Source organism: Watersipora subatra, chromosome 8 (genome assembly GCF_963576615.1).
Source record: "Watersipora subatra chromosome 8, tzWatSuba1.1, whole genome shotgun sequence".
Taxonomy (NCBI): domain Eukaryota; kingdom Metazoa; phylum Bryozoa; class Gymnolaemata; order Cheilostomatida; family Watersiporidae; genus Watersipora; species Watersipora subatra.
This window is the reverse complement of record NC_088715.1, coordinates 60,628,706-60,649,618: the sequence shown is the minus strand read 5'-3', so window position 1 is coordinate 60,649,618 and position 20,913 is coordinate 60,628,706. Positions and strand designations below refer to the sequence as shown.

The 20,913-nt window shown below is 37.5% G+C and overlaps 1 protein-coding gene across 1 annotated transcript in view; it reads left to right on the top strand.

Moving 5' to 3' along the window:
- The first annotated feature begins 52 nt into the window (after nucleotides 1–52).
- LOC137401428 (large proline-rich protein BAG6-like) overlaps nucleotides 53–20,913 on the top strand; it is a 58,040-nt gene continuing 37,179 nt past the window's right edge. Inside the window, exons 1-10 of the mRNA XM_068087765.1 lie at nucleotides 53–180; nucleotides 3,645–3,686; nucleotides 4,107–4,182; nucleotides 8,719–8,919; nucleotides 10,868–11,001; nucleotides 13,150–13,430; nucleotides 13,753–13,855; nucleotides 14,164–14,373; nucleotides 18,369–18,519; nucleotides 19,280–19,477. Coding sequence (XP_067943866.1) covers nucleotides 118–180; nucleotides 3,645–3,686; nucleotides 4,107–4,182; nucleotides 8,719–8,919; nucleotides 10,868–11,001; nucleotides 13,150–13,430; nucleotides 13,753–13,855; nucleotides 14,164–14,373; nucleotides 18,369–18,519; nucleotides 19,280–19,477 — 1,459 coding nt within the window. The 5' untranslated portion in view covers nucleotides 53–117. The remainder of the gene's footprint in view (nucleotides 181–3,644; nucleotides 3,687–4,106; nucleotides 4,183–8,718; nucleotides 8,920–10,867; nucleotides 11,002–13,149; nucleotides 13,431–13,752; nucleotides 13,856–14,163; nucleotides 14,374–18,368; nucleotides 18,520–19,279; nucleotides 19,478–20,913) is intronic.

The window sequence follows — 20,913 nt, the reverse complement described above, 5'->3', positions numbered from 1 at the left end:
TAGACTAGAAGTTCATTGCGCATGGGCGCACCATCGTTTCCTTTTGGAAATTTCAAAGTAGCTACACTACTTGCTCTAGTAGTTCGCAGTTTCACTCGGATCCGTTGGGCTCTTGTGATGTTCGACGTCAAAGTCAAGACACTGGATGGCCGAAATACAAGTTTCACTGTTGATGATGAGGTACTCAGACATCATTATCTAAAGTCGAACAATTTAATTGTCTTTGGCCAGTGAAATGTGGATAAAAAGTTACGTTTTTTTTCTGTTGATGACTCAACATCTGACATTTTGCCGACATTTTGGTTGAACGATCAATCGCTAAACATTTTTCGCACTGTTGAAATTAAGTTTCGACATTTACATAGCATTTTCCATTTTGAAGCTATCAATCATTAGACCCTATGATCTTTTTTGAGTATTCAGATGAGGATTTCTACACAGACTAATTATATTTGGTTTTAAACTTCACGTGGTATATATTGAAGTATTTTCGTGCCAGCTTTTCAATTTGTTTTGTTGGTTAATCAAAGATGTCTCTATTAGTTCTAGACACGATTGAGTTAAACAATGGGTCGGTCTTCAAGTCTGTTCGTTTGCGACTTGTTCAAATGCTTACTAAATGGTGTTCAAAGGAATAAATGGAGTTTTAGTCGAAAGTGTAATGGTCAAAACCGTTGTTGCCGACAGACTATTAGTCGAATTCATAGACTATCAGGTGACATTGATGACTATTTAACACTATCATTTTGCATCTTTAACATCACAATTATGCCATCTCAAAAGATTTCACTAGATATAGCCAAATGACAAATTTATTAATATGCATATTGGTAAAGTTGTGGCAGCTTTTAACAAATCAAATTTTGACTAGCAACTTGGACCTTAAATCAATGGAACACACAATATGCTATACACGTACAATGTATATATAATCAAACAAATGGTTGCAGAATTTTATATAAAGAAAGTTGCATGCTTATTAACATAGTGTGTGAAGTATTTTGCCGTACAACAATTATAGCATAGCATATGTTGAGCTGTTACAGCTAGTGCAAAGTTATAAAGCCAAACTAACGCTAAGTTGAATATAAATTTAGCTAACAGGTAAAAACTTAGTAATAATATTATAATTAATAATATTTTTGTCCAATATTGTTATTTTCTACTAAATGATTCAAGTTTTGGCTATTAGCCTATATTTTTGACCAAATCCCCACTTTTTAGCAAAAGGGTTTAATTTCGACAAATAGCCTAATGACATGTGTGTATTTCGGTGAAATCACCATGAACCGTTCAACAGCACCAGGATGCTTCTTTTTACTGTATGATCTTATCTTCATTTTGACAAAGCTGCAAAGTTTGTCAGTACACTGCAACCAGCGTAACTCTACAATTTCGTAAAATTTTACTTAATTTCTCAAACGAAAAATCGAGGGTAGTGCCAGTTTATGTATTTTTTTCCGATTTTACATGTAATTTCATATGCCTATTCCAAAGCTAACATCTGTGTTCCAGAACTCTATAAAAATACTTTTGCAGGCCGTATTTTTTGTTTGGGTCCTGCAGTTTTTAACCCTCTATGACAATCATGCTAAGAGGTATAGACACTTTTGAATTTGTATCATTGTGCATGTTCTATTTAAGGTTTATACTTGATTCGATGTCCAAATATAGATAAAAAATTTGATGTAGGTAATAAAAAGTACCAATCATCCAAGTAACTGCTCTCTTGTTGAGATTCATTTAAAGATGTCGCAACCTTTTAGTAAGCCCATCCTGCAAGCTAGTATACCTAAGTATTGTATTTAAACAAAGTGTTTTAGATAGGCTATGTTATATAAAAATTATGCCAAGTTGGCAGCTCATTGCTGTCATTCCAAGATGGCCAAGCTTCCCTTCTTTTGGTCTAGAAAGAACTAGGCAAAAAATAGATTTCTGTCCATCTGTCTGCAACTGATCGTAAAGGAAGTGTTTTATACAGCTTCATTTTAATCTTTCTAATATGAATGATATCTTTTGATCAATTTACTTCAAAATTTTCAAGTCCTGCCTTTTGATCTATAGCTAAATCATTGAAGGCATGCACTGATTTTGTTTTGCATGATCCACTCTAATAAACTTGTGCGTGATAGTCTTCAGAAATGAGTATTACAGAGTACTGAAAGTTTGGCTAAAAAAGTTGAAAACTTACCAACAACACCGTTTGAAGATGCATGAAAATAGATTTAGTGGTTATTGTGTATTGTGAACAACATTCTTGATCAGAGTTATTTTAAGATAGGTTGAAAGATTGTTGATGAGTGGAATTTTTGTTAGTTTGTAACTTGGTTCATTAAAGCATATAGGAATGTAGGAATATACAGATTTAGTTAGCATATTGGTCTGAGCCTTAGAGTTATCGTTATAGTTGAAAATAACTCTATGGTCTGAGCTCACTTTTTCTACACAAATTCCTAAATAAATATAAACTCTAGTGTGAGTTCCCAAATCAGATGACAGGGTTTTCAGCTGCCAAATCACGTGTATTATTTCATTGTTATGTGCATGAGTAACCACACGCTTATTGAAACTCGCTCGGGCAAGAAGGCAAACTATAAAAGAGCGTCAAGCATCATCATACTTGTTAGGCAGCCGTGCGTGTACTGGTGACAAAGAGTTGTCAAATATGATTGTTTTTTTTTGCAAGCTCAAACGTAACTTCATTCTGAAATTTCATTTCATGAAATCATTCGCTGAGAGAAATTTGCTGCGGCATGAATGAACTTTTATCAGGAAAGTGTTCTGTCTCAGTATTGTTTAATATCTTGAAGGTTTTTCAACTGATGGCCTCTGCTTAGCTTCGCTTCACATTATATGAGTGTTTTGCATAAAGTAAGAGGAGTGTCATCAATTGTTACGCAAGATATATCGGTACATATAAACACTTCATCGAACAGAAGCGAACAGAAGCGTTGTGAATCACTATGGAGTTAGTGGGCAGAAGCAAATTCAGGCAATGTGTTATATTCAAGTTATTTTATCCGCATGTCCAAACATCAACCCAATCAACACATCAGTTTTTTAATATAAAAATGTTAAGTCCTTGTAAAATACAAAAGTGGCTTTCAACATAGAATTTAACTCTTTTAGTAACAGAGTGCACAATTAATTGTATCAGTAAGATAAGTTTCAAACATTAGCTAAAGATTGATCTGCATTGCTTGATACTTAATCAGCCGTAGACCTACAATAGTATTGTAGGAACAGGTTTAAAATTACAAGCTCTCTGTCAGTGAACAGGAAAGACCAGAACTGCTTTGTGACAAATGACTTCATGTTATGATGCTCGATAGGAATTTGTTGTTTTTACTAATGCTTACTCGCTCGGAGCGGTGTTAGTGTTTGTGACTACTTGCAACATTATTACAAACTTTGTATTTAGCAATTTGTTGCGGCAGAAGTTAGAACTACAGTGGTTTTAAAAAGTAGCATTTGGTGTCAAATTCTTATCTTGTTCTGTATTAGGTTATTGCAAAATGGGAAGTCTCATGGAAGTCTTAAACATCTCATAATGAGGTATACACTCGCTTAGCAGATATACCATTAATAAACTATTTGTGAATTGGAGAATATCTGATTTAATATCCGTATTTCTTGGTTTTTAGATTACAGTCGCCGAATTCAAAGAAAAGATCTCCGATGCTGTGGTACGATGATTGTCCAGTATATTGTTGTTAATATTACCTTTTCATTGGGGCACAGCCTTTATTCATCTGGGCACAGCCTTTATTCATCTGGTTCCTCACTTCAATAAGATTATTTGCGTAAATCATTAGCTGTGATGTTAATACCACGGCGTGTATCAGTGTAATTGTCCCAAGTGACAGTATTTAGACTTCAACAAAAGATATTAATGCTACGGTTCTTCAAAGGTTAATGATGGGAATTTAATTTGTACAAAAAAATAAAGTGCTAAAAACTTGTAATCATAACCTAAGTTCCGTAAATTGACTCAAAAGTTATAATTCACACACTTTCATTGAGAACATGGTATATCTTGCCCTTGATTCCTGCAACCCATTCAATCTGTAATATGCCATTTGATAGAAATAACGCATGTGTTGTAGAACATACCAGCAAGCAGCCAGAGACTGATTTTTACTGGAAAAGTGTTGGCCAATTCCAACAAGCTTAAATCCTACAGTAGGTGCTGGTTTATTACTCTCGAGGCATTTTCACTGCCGGATTAGACTGATTTGCGGAATACTTATCCTCTCTTGTTCTATGCGTAAACGCTGTATTACTTTCAAAGTAACATTAGCAAAAGCTGCAGACATTTATGTGCCATTTTGAAGAACTTCTTGTTAACTATCTATGGATGAAAACGCATAAATCCAGTATTGTCACTTCAACTTCAATATTACTGAATTGTTACCTTTCCGAAATCCTTCAACATAACTGAGCTAATTGAAACCGACGGAAATTCAGCTCTATATTTCATCTGATGATGTTCGTTTTTCATTCCGCTAAATGCATTCAAGGTCAAAACTCTTTGATTACTCATAGACTAAGAATCCATCGTTTTTTTTTTGACGTCATCACCCTGTTTACACATGCGCTCGTTCAGAAAAAAGCCGCCATTTTTGTAGAAAACGATCATCATTGTGTTGAATAATAATATTTCTTGGTGTTGTTTTGATACTAAAATGAAAAATTTGCAAACAAAAGCATTGTTTGCAATAATTAATTGCAGAAGTTTCGTGTTTTTAACAATAAAAGTTGTCCATAAAGATGGCAGACAACGATAGAATGACGTCACGAAAAAACGAAGGATTGTAGGTATTTAATGTCTGGTTTACATTGTTCATGCCTGAAAACATGTACTACTCACATATATGTTTGGCTCAGTTAAACATATGTGTTTCTATTGTGCCTCCTTTAAAAAGCTATTAGATTTTATCGGAAAGTATCTATATTTTTCTATCATATGCGATTGTTTTTGATGTTTGAGATGATCTGACTGTCAGGATTTTTAAATTTTAAAATCGACAAAACCTGATCACTGTTAAAATGCGATTTATTTCGCAGTTTCAGTACATCGCGGTTAATAAAAGCAAATTAGTTTAAAAAAACAATAAAAACTTATAATACATAAATGTACATACATAAAATACTTTTACAAACATGCGTCCTTCTCACAACTAACCCAGTTTATCACAAGTACGAGTGTTCAGATCAGATAAAGTCCGAACTACGTACATACTATGTAACTGCATTTTTTAGCTTAAAATACTGCGGCTGAAATTGAAATAAAAACTGAAGGTCAGTCAAAATAATTTCAATTTACTCACCTAGGAGATAATTACAATATGTTTCTAAAGCAGTTAAAATATTTTGATGTTAAATTTTGTCTTATGCAGAGACTTTAAAACATATATGCAAATATATATGTGTTTTAAACATACATACAAATATATATATACTTGTATATATACAAAATGTATATACAAGTATACATATTTTGTATATATATATACACAAAATAGATATCTATACAAATATATATATGAATTTGTATATATACAAATATATATACAAATATATATATGTTTCAAATTATATACATGTACAGTGCACCCTCGAGATACGATGTTAATCCGTTCCAAGGCTGGCATCGTATGGTGAAAAAACCGTATGTCGGGGTATAGAAACCATTGTAATTATACAATGGAAACATACAAGGTAAAAATCGTCTAAAATTTTATAAAAATGCGGTACATATTGAAAATTAGTAACAAAATAGTATGTTAATTTATGTTTTAGTATGTATTTTGAATTAGTTTACTGAATTTCAACTTATTATCACGAAATTTTATCCTTCATGAGTTTCTGTCTTCACTTTCATTACAAAATTTAGCGTGTCTGGTTGAAACCTTTTTCAACCAGAATCCAATAAGAAAGGCCGAGCGATGCAGTTATCGAAAGCGGCCTCTCACACACCTGACCATTTAATGGCTACGGAAAAGAAAAATGAAATTTTACTTACTATTATACAGGACGTACATACCTTTGGAGTAACGTGACTTTAGCTGGTACATGTAGCGAATAAAGCAGAGAGGGGGTAAAAACGTATCAATGTTAATTATGTTGCTGTACACTTGAAGGTTAATTTAATACGTAATGAAATGGAATTTTTAGCAGGCGAAAGAAAGTTGTCTAGTCCTGTCCAATTTTTCTTCTGATTTAAAAGAAAAAATGCTGGTGCAATGCAGAAAACTGCTAGCTAGCTAACGCTTGTAGAAGGATCCAGAGAAGGTGCTACCGTAGTTTTTCTTGTATGAAACGTGCACAAGAATCAATGTAACCATATGTACAAAGTTTGTACGTATTTATACACTAGAGCACAAGGCTTTAACAAGTTTCAGAAAGTAATGTGAATGCATCAACTATCTTGAGTAGCTAGTTATGAGTTACATACATACGATGAATTGTATTCACATAGAAGATAACAAGCCCATCTGTAAAGACATGGTTAAACAAGCATGTAAAACATAAAATCAAAAGGAAACAAATAAAATGAATAAAATATGAAAAACATACCACACAAGAGATAAATAATATATATTATACATGTATTGTTTTAATGTACCATTCTACAGCAGTAAATTAAACACTTGAAATATTTCTGCCAATGTGGGGGTTTTCTGTATCTTCTACCTCCTCGCCCTTACTAATTGGTTGCTCCTTTTGAATGCTGATCGTGCATGGCCTTCTAACTCCTTCAAATCTTCAGTCCTAAGCTTCTTCTTGTGCTTGCTTTAATGGAGTTCTTGTTTTAATAATAATTGCAAATGCTGATTGGTTGCGATCATATTCCTTGACAATGTTAATAATACGGATGCCTTCTTATTTACGACATCCAACTTTGTTGACATAGAAACCCTTTTTCCTTCGTTTTGTATCAGTCTCAGACTCCATAGCCAACGAATTAAATGTAGATACTCGTAGTTATATACATATGCTGACTAAAAGTTTATAGTAAAAGATATTATAACGCTACAAATGAATATTTCCTCTGCCTTGAGTATTTTACACGAAATTTTCCACGCGGAATTCTGACATGAGAGAAGTCGATCATCGTGTCTCTTCTAAACCTTCTGAAAATGTTTTCGGCACACTATGTTTCGATGTCTTTTTTATTTCGACGTGTGTTATGAGCACACCGACCGCCAAATTTCAACTCGGGCGAAACTTCTCTCACAATCTTATGGTGAAATAAAATTCCTATAGCGAGGTGAAGATCTCACAATGTTTGACTTCGTAAGGTGAAAAAATCGTATATCAGGGTAATCGTATCTCGAGGGTACACTGTATATATATTTACTTTAAAACATTAGTTTTTATTTTGCGGATTTTCACTTGCCGCGAGAGATTACTGTATTAACTGCGATAAGTGGTGGATTACCCTATATGCTAAAACTGCCAGATGATGGAGCAAATATTCCCATAAACAAACACCGCAATTCGTGTTAATTTGTTCCCCAAGCTTACAGTAGCTCCTCAATTACTGGGTTTATGTATAACAGGTCATTCCTTGATAGCTCTTCCACCTTCCTCCTTTGCATCGGATCGTAGGCGGGTCATGTTTCAGTTATCAGCAGTATGAAATTCTTTGTCAACTATCCTTCAACAAATAAGCAAATTTATTTACTTCAAATGAAGTCTCAAGCAACACCTCGTTGATTCACTCGAATAGTTGTTGTGTATTTTTTCTGCTAAATCAATTAACTAAATACTAACAAGGAACTAGTGCCATGACGAGCTATGCTACTGCGCATGTGGGTCCTCATTGCACCTACTTATTCTATTTCTTACTGTTTTAGTTTTGTTTTTTTCAATGTAATAAAACAAACAATATCTTGGTATTTCGTTGTAATGATGAAGAGCAGCATACAGCCAGCGTTGTATCGTGTGACTGTAGAAAACAGGATGACCGACATAAGCTAATTGTATTATGTTTGCGCATCGAATGGTCAATACTGATATTAGGAATCTATCTGTAGCTCCCAAGCCTACAGTTCATCAAAAAGTGTTATCGTTACCCCAGAGCTGTGGGCTTTTCTCATGAAATGTTCTTGTTTTTTCAATTCAGTGTTGAGAAATGAATATGCATGATTGTGTTGTTCTCGCTGAATATATTTTTATAATGATTCAGGGAATATTTGATGTTAAGGTGTGGTAGGTTGTCTTGTCACAGCTATAATTGTGAGTAAATTTGTAGTTAGAGCTTCACAATTTTTAAAAATCACCAGATGTTTCGATATTACAAATATATGATTCGTGATATTATGTAAAAAACTTGCAGTAAACTTTTCTTAACATTTTTGCATATTTCAATTTAAAAAAGGAATTTTTTGTGTGTTTGTGATAATTAAAAACATTTATTTTTTAAGTAAATCGTTTTTCTCTATAAAATTTCTCACTCTGAGAATCATCAGGTGTGAAATTTGCCATTACACGATTGTATCGTCTATACGATAGGTTATATTTTTGTAAATTCTGGCAATTGTCAAGTTGTCTACCTTAAGAATCGCCAACAATTAAATTCCCCTATCGTGAAGCTCTATTTGTAGGCCTGATATACTTCTAGTAGCACTCTTAATTAGGAATGGCCTCTACTCAAGATATTATTTTGCACAAGAATACACACTCATACTTGCTCATACTGGCTCTCTGTAGATGTGGCAGATAAGGTGATTCATGTGGTTAACAGCAAGCCACCCCCTGCTGCCGCAGCTGCCAACGGGGCATCCAGTAATGCTACCTCTTCAACAGCTGCTCCAACGGGAGCTACATCAGGACCTACCGTTTCCATGTCTTCGATACCCTCAAATATGATTGGTGAAATGATGAGCAATGTGATGGCGGGTCTGCCCCCTGGTAAGGACCTATCAGTATGCTTACGCCATCGAATGACTGGTTGAGATCGTCGATAGTTTTCGAGTTCAGCATTTTTCAAGTACCGTACTTTTCGGACTATTAACCACTACTTTTTCTGACGATTTGAGCCATGCGGCTTAGATAAGGGTGCGGCTATTCTGTGGCTTTTTCTTTCATCGCTAGGGCGCATTAACCAGAATCTCCGGTTAGTGCGCCTCTATCGGTGAAAGAAAATACGAAACAATGCCTGGTACTACGGCGTACGGTACTGTTCCGTTAGGCATTAGGTTAAAAAGCGTCGGTTAATACGACACAGTGCCGTTAGGCACTGTTCCGTTTTAAACAGCAAAGTTGCTACCGAGTTAAAAAACACCGTCCTGAGTTCTGCGGCCTATACAAAGGTGCGGCTTATGTATTGTTTTATTATCGTTTTTGGAAAATAAAGCAGCTGCGGCTTATATAGGGGTGCGGTTTATAGTCCGAAAAGTACGGTACGTCTGTTGATATTAGACCAATACTAGTTGGATTGAAGTTTATCGAGAAAAGTTAATCATGTAGCCCATTCAACGATAGGCATTATTTATACTTCATCTCACGTAACTCTCTAGGGTATACGTAGGGACTCTGAAACTACCTCAGATCATAAGATGCCTTACTATGAGCTTTAATACCGCCCGTGCTTAAAAATGTGCCGCTTGGTCAGAGCCAATATCACTCGGCTCTATTTTAGAAGTTACTGCATTATTATACCATTTGCGTATAGATGTGGGTGGCGGTAGATTTGCAATGGTCACCCACAGCCCTCTTGAAGTTCATACGGAATTCGATTATGGTGAGCATTGGCACTCAGAATGTTACGTACATACTGCATAGGTCAAGGGCTCAATGGGCCACAGATAACTTGAGGGCTTTGCTTGCTGCCTGTCAGAGATCTAATAATTTGTTTGATATTTTCTTATGTCGAATGTTAGTACGTATGTCATAGAGAACAAAGTCTTGTTCTCCTTATTTATGAGACAGCATTCAACATTTGTGCTCAATCGATTTCCTTCCAACGGCTACAGTGAATCCTCAGGTTACTATGACCTCGACTCACACAGTTTCAAGGTCACGAATTCGCTCCATGAAAATATCTAAAATAATATTTGATGTAGTTCCGTCTTAGCGTCACTTATGACATAAGCAATGCCAGTAGTCGTGAACTAGTACCCAGCACGCAGGGGATGAATATCTTTTGCGATGTTTTGGTAAAGGAAGACGGCATCAGTGCTTTACTCAATGTCGGTGTGCGTTGTGCGTGCCATTTCTCGCTCTTTCACCTGTTTGAGTTCTGTTTAACAGTTTTTGACCTTCAATATGACTTGAAAATGCAAGGCTGGTTCTTTTAATGGTAATGCATTAAAGAAAAGGAGGGCCATCATCATGGAGGTGAAACTAGATATTAATAAGAGTGTGGAGTATTTTATTCAAGATGTTCTGCACACAGAAATTCAAGTTACGCTGCGTCTATGGAACAGATCAACGTTGTAAGTTTGCGACCTCTGAATCTGTACATGCAAAAGGTAGCGCAATCTAAGCAGTTGCATCGTATGTATTACGTTGAATTGCACTGGTACCTTTGTGTGTCGTAATACGTATCTCTGACTATCCCAATTGCGAAAGCTGCTAGAATCGTGCTCGCTAATAATTTGTTTAGCCAATTGAAAGCGTTTTGTCGACGATTTTGGTGTGCATGCACAGCTCTGACAATTCTGTGAGTTTCGGCCGAAAAGTTCTGTGTTTTTTCATTCATTTCGTGATTTCGGTCAGAACCAATGAAAAAATCGGCACGTGTGGCCGTACTTTAAGACGTGGTGGACCTTTTGATACCAACTAACCGTAATGTGAATTTTGTTGCAAGACAACCTTTAAGCTGGCTTTATTGGGTGTGTGTTGGGGTTTACCGTAGGTGATGCCATGGTACACCACATGGATCTGAGAAGAAGTATGGTCGGTCCACCACAACACACAGAGTCTGGGAGGAGGGTTGTCCTCATCAGGCAGTGGCTACGAGATGCTCACTCACTCCTCGACAGGATAGGGGTTAGTAATTCATATTAGCCCAGGGTTGGCATTTTTCCCGGGAAAAACCTTTTTCCCAGGGCAGCGGGAAAAACTGGTAAAAACTGGTAAAAATCGGGAACACCTGGGAAATATTATAACGCCAGAACTTTTTATTCAAATATTTTGCTAAAAAATGAAATTTGATAAAAATGGAAAATTGGACTAAACAATTAGTTGTGTGACTTCATATTTATATCAATCAATAGCAATGGAAATAAAATAGTGTTTAAAAGTGGGAAAAATTAGAAAAAATCAACACCCAAGATACGGGCCAATGTTAAATAACGATGAGCCTTTTACAGTCCAATAATAGAACTGTTTTGGCGTGTATTGTTTAACACTTTTTCCTCAGTGCAGACCAAGCTGCGCAACAGGCTTAGAGTGGAAAAAACGTCCAAACTGGTAGCTTGATACCAAAACCTAAAAACAATTTCTTTAGGGTACGATTCGGCCGAATACGAGGATTAACTTTTCTTAGGCGATCAATTCTCAATACTCTAACCTCTAATACTCTACTTTGCTCAGTTCACCGGTCTCGACTACTTGGCATTATCTTCATGTGTTTTCGTTTTTTAATTATTTTCTAATTGTTGTATTACGCTTACTGTCATGTTTCACACATATCAATTTTGCTTTTCATTCAATATTACTATTTAATATATGTAAATAAACAAATATTATCTTGTGATCTGGTCTTTTCATTCGGTATTTAGTAAATAAACCAATTATAAAGGTTATGCACTTTTTTAGCCTCTGTACTGCTAAAGAGTCATAAAGAAGCTCTATGACAGCTAATGGTATAAGTGTATTGTTATTCTTTGCTTAAGCATTAGTCAACTTGTCAAAAAAGAGGTTTTTTAGTTTTTCCCCGCTTTTTCCCACTTTTGAACAAAAATGAGTTTTTCCCGGGGCGGTAAAAACTGGTATAAACCGGCGGTAATAACCGCCATGGGAAATACTATGCCAACCCTGTATTAGCCACGTAACTTGGGTGTTAAAAGAGGTGTGACTAAAACTTTAACAGCTTTATACAGAAAAAACTTCATGTTAGAAGTTATCCCAAAACCAATGATAGGTTGGCCTCCCATGGTTTGCTCTCAGTGGGATGAACTGTTGAAATGTTGGCGTTTACCCATTTTGCTTACCGAGTCCGCAATACTTCATATAGGGTTTTATAATGAAACTTTGTCAAGTTGCTTTGTTTTCAGAGTATTAGTGCAAGTAACAATCAGTGGCTTTCCATATGCTGTTTATATAATATTTAAAAGAAGTCAAATAAAAAATGTAACCATTCTTAAATCTTGCTGACCTTAGAGTTGTTGCAATTACGATATAATTATATATATTATGTATTATTATAGTACTATATGTCATGTTATCCAAAATCAAAATATTTCAAGACAAAGCTGACCTTGGTAATAAATTTGTTTCATAGTTTTTGATCAAATATCCTGCAGATTTGTTTGGGATGTCGGAATAAATTTGTAGTTGAGGTATTAGTTAAGGGACATAACTCCTGCTATATTATGGTTGATATATTGCGTAAGATACATCACTACTGGCATATTATGGTTGGTGTATTGCGTAAGGGACATAACTCCTGGCATATTATTGTTGATTTATTGTGTAAGGGACATAACGCCTGGCATATTATGGTTGGTGTATTGCATAAGGAACGTAACTGTGATTCCATTATTGAAGTTGGCAAGTTGAAAGGCATTCAAAGGCTGAAATACTTATGACTGTCCTAAACGCATTTAAATGTATATGTCTTGAAATACGCAACTAAAAATGTGGGTGGGGTCTGATCAGTATCAGTACAGATTGTTATCTTCAACCCTTAAAAAAGTGATGTGTTCAGAATTTAGCTTGCATTATCCTTCAAAAACGTAATTTTATAACTGTTGGGTGTATATATTTGAATCAGGACAAAATGAGAATTAATTTAATCGATAAATATTATAGTTTATGGCTATTGACTAAATGTACAATGGGTAACAATGTTATGAATGAGAATTTTAGTTTCTCAACGAAAGGTCCAGCATATTTGTACTGCCCTGTACCATTGTACTGACATAAACGTCGGCGAAACGACTCTCTCTCTTACTGCCTGCAACTACCTTGTAGAATCCTTCACAAGGTACAAGACTCACTGCTGACTCACAGACTCTTGAGGCTCGAAATGCGTCTCAGTCTGTGCACCACTTGCCAGGTGGCTCCGTCTCCGTCACAACAACGACCGGACCAAGGCCGAATACCGCAGGACTTCGACCCGGAGCCCCGGTAAGACCGCCGGCACCGCCAGTAAGGGTACCCTTAGTTAATCAAACTCCAAGACCCGCCACCAGCAGGAGTGCTGCCGTGTCTGCTGACACCAATACACCCACCACACCCACTACACCACCGGTGTAAGTATTTCTTTGTCTGTTCGTAGCTTCTCTGTCATTCCTCATTTTTGCATTCTTGCCGCTTCATCTTCCAATTCTTCTTTTACTTGCCGAGTTTAGTTATTCCTCCATCTTGACTAGTAATGTACCTACTTGTACGTACAACAAGAAAAACAGAAGATAGAGATGTAGCACACTGAAGGAAAAGGCCTGTGATGTATATTAGTTGTTAAGACTGTCACCCCTCCCCTCCCGCGTTATGTCTCACCCTCAAGTTCCACTCTACCCTCACCCTTTTTGTGACTTCCGGGCCTATTTTGTTCATAATGATCAACTTTTGTAGTAACCCTAATGTTGAAGTGCTCAACTCTTTATGGGGAGAGGTAGATGCTCTCAATTCCAGGCTCCGTGTTCACAACCACCGGTTTAGGGATCTTCTTCACCACGTATGTATACCACCATTTATGTCTCTATCGATTCTGAACATTTAGTTTTTAAAATAGGGGAAACTATATCTGTATACATCATTTATCACTGGTTAGATAATTCTTTGAGCCAATTTTATGAGTTGTTGTCAGGCAAGGCTTTTGACATGGAAATCATTTTGGTTGCATAAGTCATTTGCCCTCTGCTACTCTATTAATCAGTTCATAGGAACATGACTTGCACACACAAAAAATTTCTTGTAACCACTCATCAATTTCTACTCATCGCTCTTTCTATCTTCTCATTGATCAGTTTCACTTTTATATAGCCGATGGCGGGATGTCCTGGACATAATCAACATCTATTCGACACACATAGCGCTGTCACGCACTGCCTTGCGCACATCTACCACGCCCTCAGCGATCTTCAGTGTGACTTCAGCTCTGAAGTCCATCGAGAGCTAACTGCAGTTGAAGCTCCTGCACCTCCTCCCACAGCCATAATCCAGCAAACTATACCAGTCACCATCCCTCTCAGGGTATGTGATGCATTTTGCTTACGCTCCTTTGGTTGTTTCTAATTTTAATATCGCATTTCTCACGGTAGTTCTTTAGAGGGTGCGCATGGAAGGGATTAGCTATAATGACGGCTGATAGTGTGGCTGATTGAGAAGAGGTTGTAGGAAACTGGCTTACACTTCTGTTTGATTCTTGTTCTTTCAACTGTCCCAGTTGTAACTTTCTGCTCCATCTGGCTGTTAAGATGTTAACCATCTAACAGCCATGTTAACGAACATGTTAAGATGTTAACCATCTAAAGTTTCTAAACAATGGTTCATTAGTTTACAAAACCATGTATGCCCAGATTTGAATAAATGGTCAGGCGAGACAATGACAAAAAGTCTTTCGCTGCCAGACAGCCAGCCATACCTTCTACTACACTGGTATTGTGATGTCATATTGCTGACTTAATTGGCAAGTATGTCTCTTCCTACATCTATACTCAAAATTATGATATAGCATCTTATATAGATGTATAGCATATATATATTTTATTGAACTATAGTTTTCCGTCACCACAAACTAACAATTCGATTCAAGATGAATTTTAAAGTTAAGACTAATTTATAGAAACTGCTTATTTTAACTGCTTACGGCACTTATTTTAATATCCTTCTAAAATGCGATTAAATTAATTTTAGCTGAATCCAGTTGTCGACATAGACAATCAAATCTTCATTTTTCTAGTTATTAACCAACCCTTTGAACCCTGACCTCCCTTGTCAATATCCGGGGGCAATTTGTCCAACATTAGAAAGTTTTAACACTTATTAAATGTGTTCATTATCTATATATATAAATTTCGAAGTTTGTCGTCTGTTCGGATGTCTGCCTGTCCAGTTATAGCTATTAAAGTCTTGGAATGAAAAGCTCGCTACGTGCTGGATTTGAACTCTCAGAGATTGCAACTGCAAGTTTCAAACCATGTGTATAACCACTGAACTATACAGTCGTTAGCATTCTATCACCCTTATCATATACCGTATACCGTGTGCACACGCATACGGTGCAAAACGGCACGTCAAATGTGCATTTTTGATTATTAACTAATATTACCTTTTGCATTTGTTATTTTTTAAAATTGTTTAAAGGTTGACTTGCAACAAAATTCACATTACAGTTATTTAGTATCAAAAGATTCACCATGTCTTACTCTGTTGTGTTGTAGGTTCAAAATATGTGGAAATGTGATTACAAGCTCTTAAAAGCTCAAAAACGAACAGTTGATCGCAGCCATCACGAAACTGCTGTAGATCGGAATCAGTTTATTTCTCTGACATAGTCATTACATTTGGTTATTGTTTTGTCAAGTGATGTTCTCACGTGAATTATTAATTCCACATATTCAGGATTTTTATTTTTTTCCCAGATCGTATTAATTGTATCTTTACCAAATCATCTTTTATTGTAATCGTAGCAAAACAGACGTAGTTTAGCTATTGCTAATTATTTCACATTTACACCTAAACACTTTTATAGTTGTTTCCTTTTGTTTCTTAATTTATTTGACCTGCACAAAACATTTTCTCTACGATATGAAATTTGAACATTACGGTTGGTTGGCAAAGTTTGAAAACCTTTACAGTTTTATTTTTTCTCGAAATTTATTTAAACTGCACAAAACACTCCTCATGATATGAAGTTTGAAAGTTAAAATGACACATGTTGTTACATGCTAAATAGAAATATATTTTCTGCGCAAAGACCTCTATTACCTGGGCAACACTGGGCATTCATCTAGTCCAATGATATTTAGTAAAACACCGGTAAAAAAGTTCTCTCAACACACAGCAATGTCATCAAAAAGAAAAAAAGGTGTTTCACAGTTCTTCCGGCTAAAACCTTAAAAATTCGTACGATTTTGAAAATCTTATCATATTCATCGAGCACATGTTCATCGTATTTTGACTTAAAATAATCTGGATAATAATAGTATCATAATTCTTCATCTGCATCACAACCTTCCAAAACATACCAACAAAAGCCTCGCATAAATTTTTTTCCTGATATCGCCCCAGTAAAATTGGTATTATAACGCTGGAAGCGGGTAAAAGTATTTGAAAATGGTTAAAAATGGAAGTAAAATTTTTGCTCTAACGTCCTGTATAAGAATTAATTTGGTTGGTTTACAAATGCTGTTAGAAACAGCATTTGTAAACAGAGCCATGTGGATGCCAGTATTCTGGCCGTCAGAGTTTGTGACACACCCTACGCAACGCCAGTATTCTGGCCGCCAGGGTTTGTGACAACCCTACGCAATGCCAGTATTCTGGTCATCAGGGTTTGTGACACACCCTACGCAATGCCAGTATTCTGGCCGTCAGGGTGTGACAACCCTACGCAATGCCAGTATTCTGGCCGTCAGGGTTTGTGACACACCCTACGCAATGCCAGTATTCTGGCCGTCAGGGTGTGACAACCCTACGCAATGCCAGTATTCTGGCCGTCAGGGTTTGTGACACACCCTACGCAATGCCAGTATTCTGGCCGCCAGGGTTTGTGACAACCCTACGCAATGCCAGTATTCTGGTCATCAGGGTTTGTGACACACCCTACGCAATGCCAGTATTCTGGCCGTCAGGGTGTGACAACCCTACGCAATGCCAGTATTCTGGCCGTCAGGGTTTGTGACACACCCTACGCAATGCCAGTATTCTGGCCGTCAGGGTGTGACAACCCTACGCAATGCCAGTATTCTGGCCGTCAGGGTTTGTGACAACCCTACGCAATGCCAGTATTCTGGTCATCAGGGTTTGTGACACACCCTACGCAATGCCAGTATTCTGGCCGTCAGGGTGTGACAACCCTACGCAATGCCAGTATTCTGGCCGTCAGGGTTTGTGACACACCCTACGCAATGCCAGTATTCTGGCCGTCAGGGTGTGACAACCCTACGCAATGCCAGTATTCTGGCCGTCAGGGTTTGTGACACACCCTACGCAATGCCAGTATTCTGGCCGCCAGGGTTTGTGACAACCCTACGCAATGCCAGTATTCTGGTCATCAGGGTTTGTGACACACCCTACGCAATGCCAGTATTCTGGCCGTCAGGGTGTGACAACCCTACGCAATGCCAGTATTCTGGCCGTCAGGGTTTGTGACACACCCTACGCAATGCCAGTATTCTGGCCGTCAGGGTGTGACAACCCTACGCAATGCCAGTATTCTGGCCGTCAGGGTTTGTGACAACCCTACGCAATGCCAGTATTCTGGTCATCAGGGTTTGTGACACACCCTACGCAATGCCAGTATTCTGGCCGTCAGGGTGTGACAACCCTACGCAATGCCAGTATTCTGGCCGTCAGGGTTTGTGACACACCCTACGCAATGCCAGTATTCTGGCCGTCAGGGTGTGACAACCCTACGCAATGCCAGTATTCTGGCCGTCAGGGTTTGTGACACACCCTACGCAATGCCAGTATTCTGGCCGTCAGGGTTTGTGACACACCCTACGCAATGCTGGAATACCGGCCGGTAGGTTCAAAGGGTTGAAGACAAGCCAAAAATATCTTGCTTATGAATACTAACTATGTGGATAAAAACATGCACTCCAAACTACCATATCTCTCTGCATATATACCTGTCTATATTTGCGTTTTAAAATCGGCTTATATGTGGGGATATACGGTATATAAAACTCAGATTGGGAGGTTTAAGGCTTGTATCCAGAAAAACACTGACATTGTGAGTTTAATGTTGCCTGCGTGTAGTAAGACTGATTTTATTTTACCAGCTACTACTATTAGAATGGTATGTTCACTCAAAAAATACGTTCCGAAATTGAATTTTGAGATGTTTATGAACATTTCTTGCAGGTTTGTTCTGAATTTCAATGCATCGTAAGTAAACTCAAAGCCGCTTAGTTGACCGGATATCTTTTTTACACTGTCACAAAGTTCGTGACACAGAAGCATTAGCCATTAGATTTCGGCGATGAGTGTTGGTAATAGTAAGTGCTGCTTTTCGTTGCTAGGCAACCGTCAATGTAGCTCCAAATGCGGCTAGGAGGCCAACCAGCAACTCAAACACAAGTACAACCAGCAGTACTGCTACAGATTCGAGGTCAGCGCAGGGTACAGCCGGTCAGCAGGGCGTCTATACAAGCATTGAGTTAGATATGGAGAGTAAGTGACTCTTTCCCTCTCTTCCCCGTGTACTGAAAGTTTACCGTTTCAGTGAGGTTGCTACACAGAGTGATGAGATGAGGTGATGTTTCCTGTTTGATCTCCGCTTTTTCTTTACTGTGGTTGTAAAATCTCGAAACTTTTTTAGTCGAAAAAATGTAAAGCTCATGAGATTATACTTGTTTAAAGGTCCTCTAGTCAATTAAGTTGCCTTTGGTGCTTATTCTATCCTCATCTCCTATCTCATGCTTAGATATCTTTGTGAGTGCTATGCTTCGATCTGTGACAGTTTTTCCTAACGCTGTGGTTCTATTTGTAGTCAGCGGGTAATATTTTCATGCACAGCGTTATCAGAACCTAGAGGGGTGTGTGAAATAAACTAGACTTTGTTGGAAAACTGAGATATATTGTATACGACTTGAAATAAGGGAATATATATGTATGTGGCGTGATCATATCAGTACAGATTATTATCTACAATCATTAAAAGGAAATGTTCTAAATTTAACCTACATTATTCAAAAAACTAATTTACAGTGATTTGGTTTCCATATTTGAAATCAGGACACAATGAGAATCAGGACACAATGAGGATAAATTTAGTATATAATTTTTGGCTATTGACTAAATCCACAATGAGTAAGCAACGTTTTAAATGAGAATTTTTGTTTTCTAAAAAAGGGGGCTTAGTTTTTTCCCAAACTATTGTGTAGTTCCATGGCTTACAGTCATAAAAAGGCGATTTAATCGCGCATTGTAGCGGACAGTGGTGAAGACATAACAGATGATGCCCAGAGATCTGAGTCTGGTGCTCCAAGTGCCCCTGCACCACCGGTAGCCCCAGGTGCACCTGGTGGCTTCAACTTGACACAGCTGATACAAGATGCCTTCTCAGGCATAACAGGCAGCCTGGCGGATGGCCTTCACCAGGGCACTCCTCGTTCCTCAACGACCACAGGTAAAAGACTACTCATCCTACTGGAGTCTACAATTGTCATTAAAAACCTGTGCTCCCTTCAGGGGCGGTGCTGCTCCGGTTGCTGAGCCTTATGTGTATCTGATATACCGCAGGTTTATGTATACTCGCAATGTGTGTATATATATATATATATATATATATATGTATATATATATGTATGCAATCTATATATACACAACTTAAAGTATACACGCGATAAATTTCCTTTTATAAAGTTTGCAAGTTGTTAAGAGATATATCCATTTTAATGACTAATGCTATGCTTATAAGAAAAGGTGACATATAGCATTCTAACATGCTTATGAACAATAGGTTGACACTGTTTGTGTTTACACACAACATGCTCATATGAGTTTAGTTTGTCTGATTTGAATGTCTAGAGCTTTCTATATAATCCGTTCAGAAATAACTCATTGATGCCAATTTACTGCCAGACTGATCCAGCGAAGTTTAATCGAGTAGTTAAATGTCAATATGTTCCCCAAAGCTTAAACTATGTCGGAGTGTTTATCCATAGTGAATTATTAAAATGATAGTTTAACAGTACCCTGACAGTCCAGTGTTACCCTGGCAGTCCAGTGTTACCCTGGCAGTCCAGTGTTACCCTGGCAGTCCAGTGTTACCCTGGCAGTCCAGTGTTACCCTGGCAGTCCAGTGTTACCCTGGCAGTCCAGTGTTACCCTGGCAGTCCAGTGTTACCCTGGCAGTCCAGTGTGCCGAGTGAGATCATCAGGTGTAATGCACTATTCTGGAATGCCAGAGGTGGTTGATAGGCGTTATTATGAGTGTCAGTCTACAATGCTCAAATCCCGTATGATGCCATTGGTTTACCTGTTCAACCTTGATTGGCAGTTAAATGTTTTAGAAGAAGATTTGCTGTGGTAGCTATTATTATAAAAGAGAATAATTGAGCAATTTTAGATCTTTTCATGCTTGCACGCTATTAAAGGAAGGCCGACTATGTTGCTCAGAGTCTGCGTTGTTGCTATTTTAGAAGATCGTATTGTAAATGATTGTAACGCCCTGACCTCACATTTTCAACTTGTGCGAACATTACATTTGCTAAACCTCATGAAGTAAGACGAGAGATGTACTCTCAGCGTCTCAATGACAATACTAAAATGCGGTAATTGAAATTAAGGCACTTTTGTCAAATGAAAGTAACTGTTTCAACCAGTTTAACTTTCCCATATCTAGGAGCCACTTCTGAACTGGTGATTTGTTGTATCTAAATCTTTAATTTTAACTGGTATCAGTTAAATACTGACATGATATATCCAGTCATTTTGTGTCTCACAAGCACTAAATCTCCGTACTACACTCGCTGTATCATACCCAATGACTAATCAAGGCTACATTGGCTTGTAATGTATGGCAGTTGTCTTCTCCGTTACTAAAAAGCTATGCATGAAGAT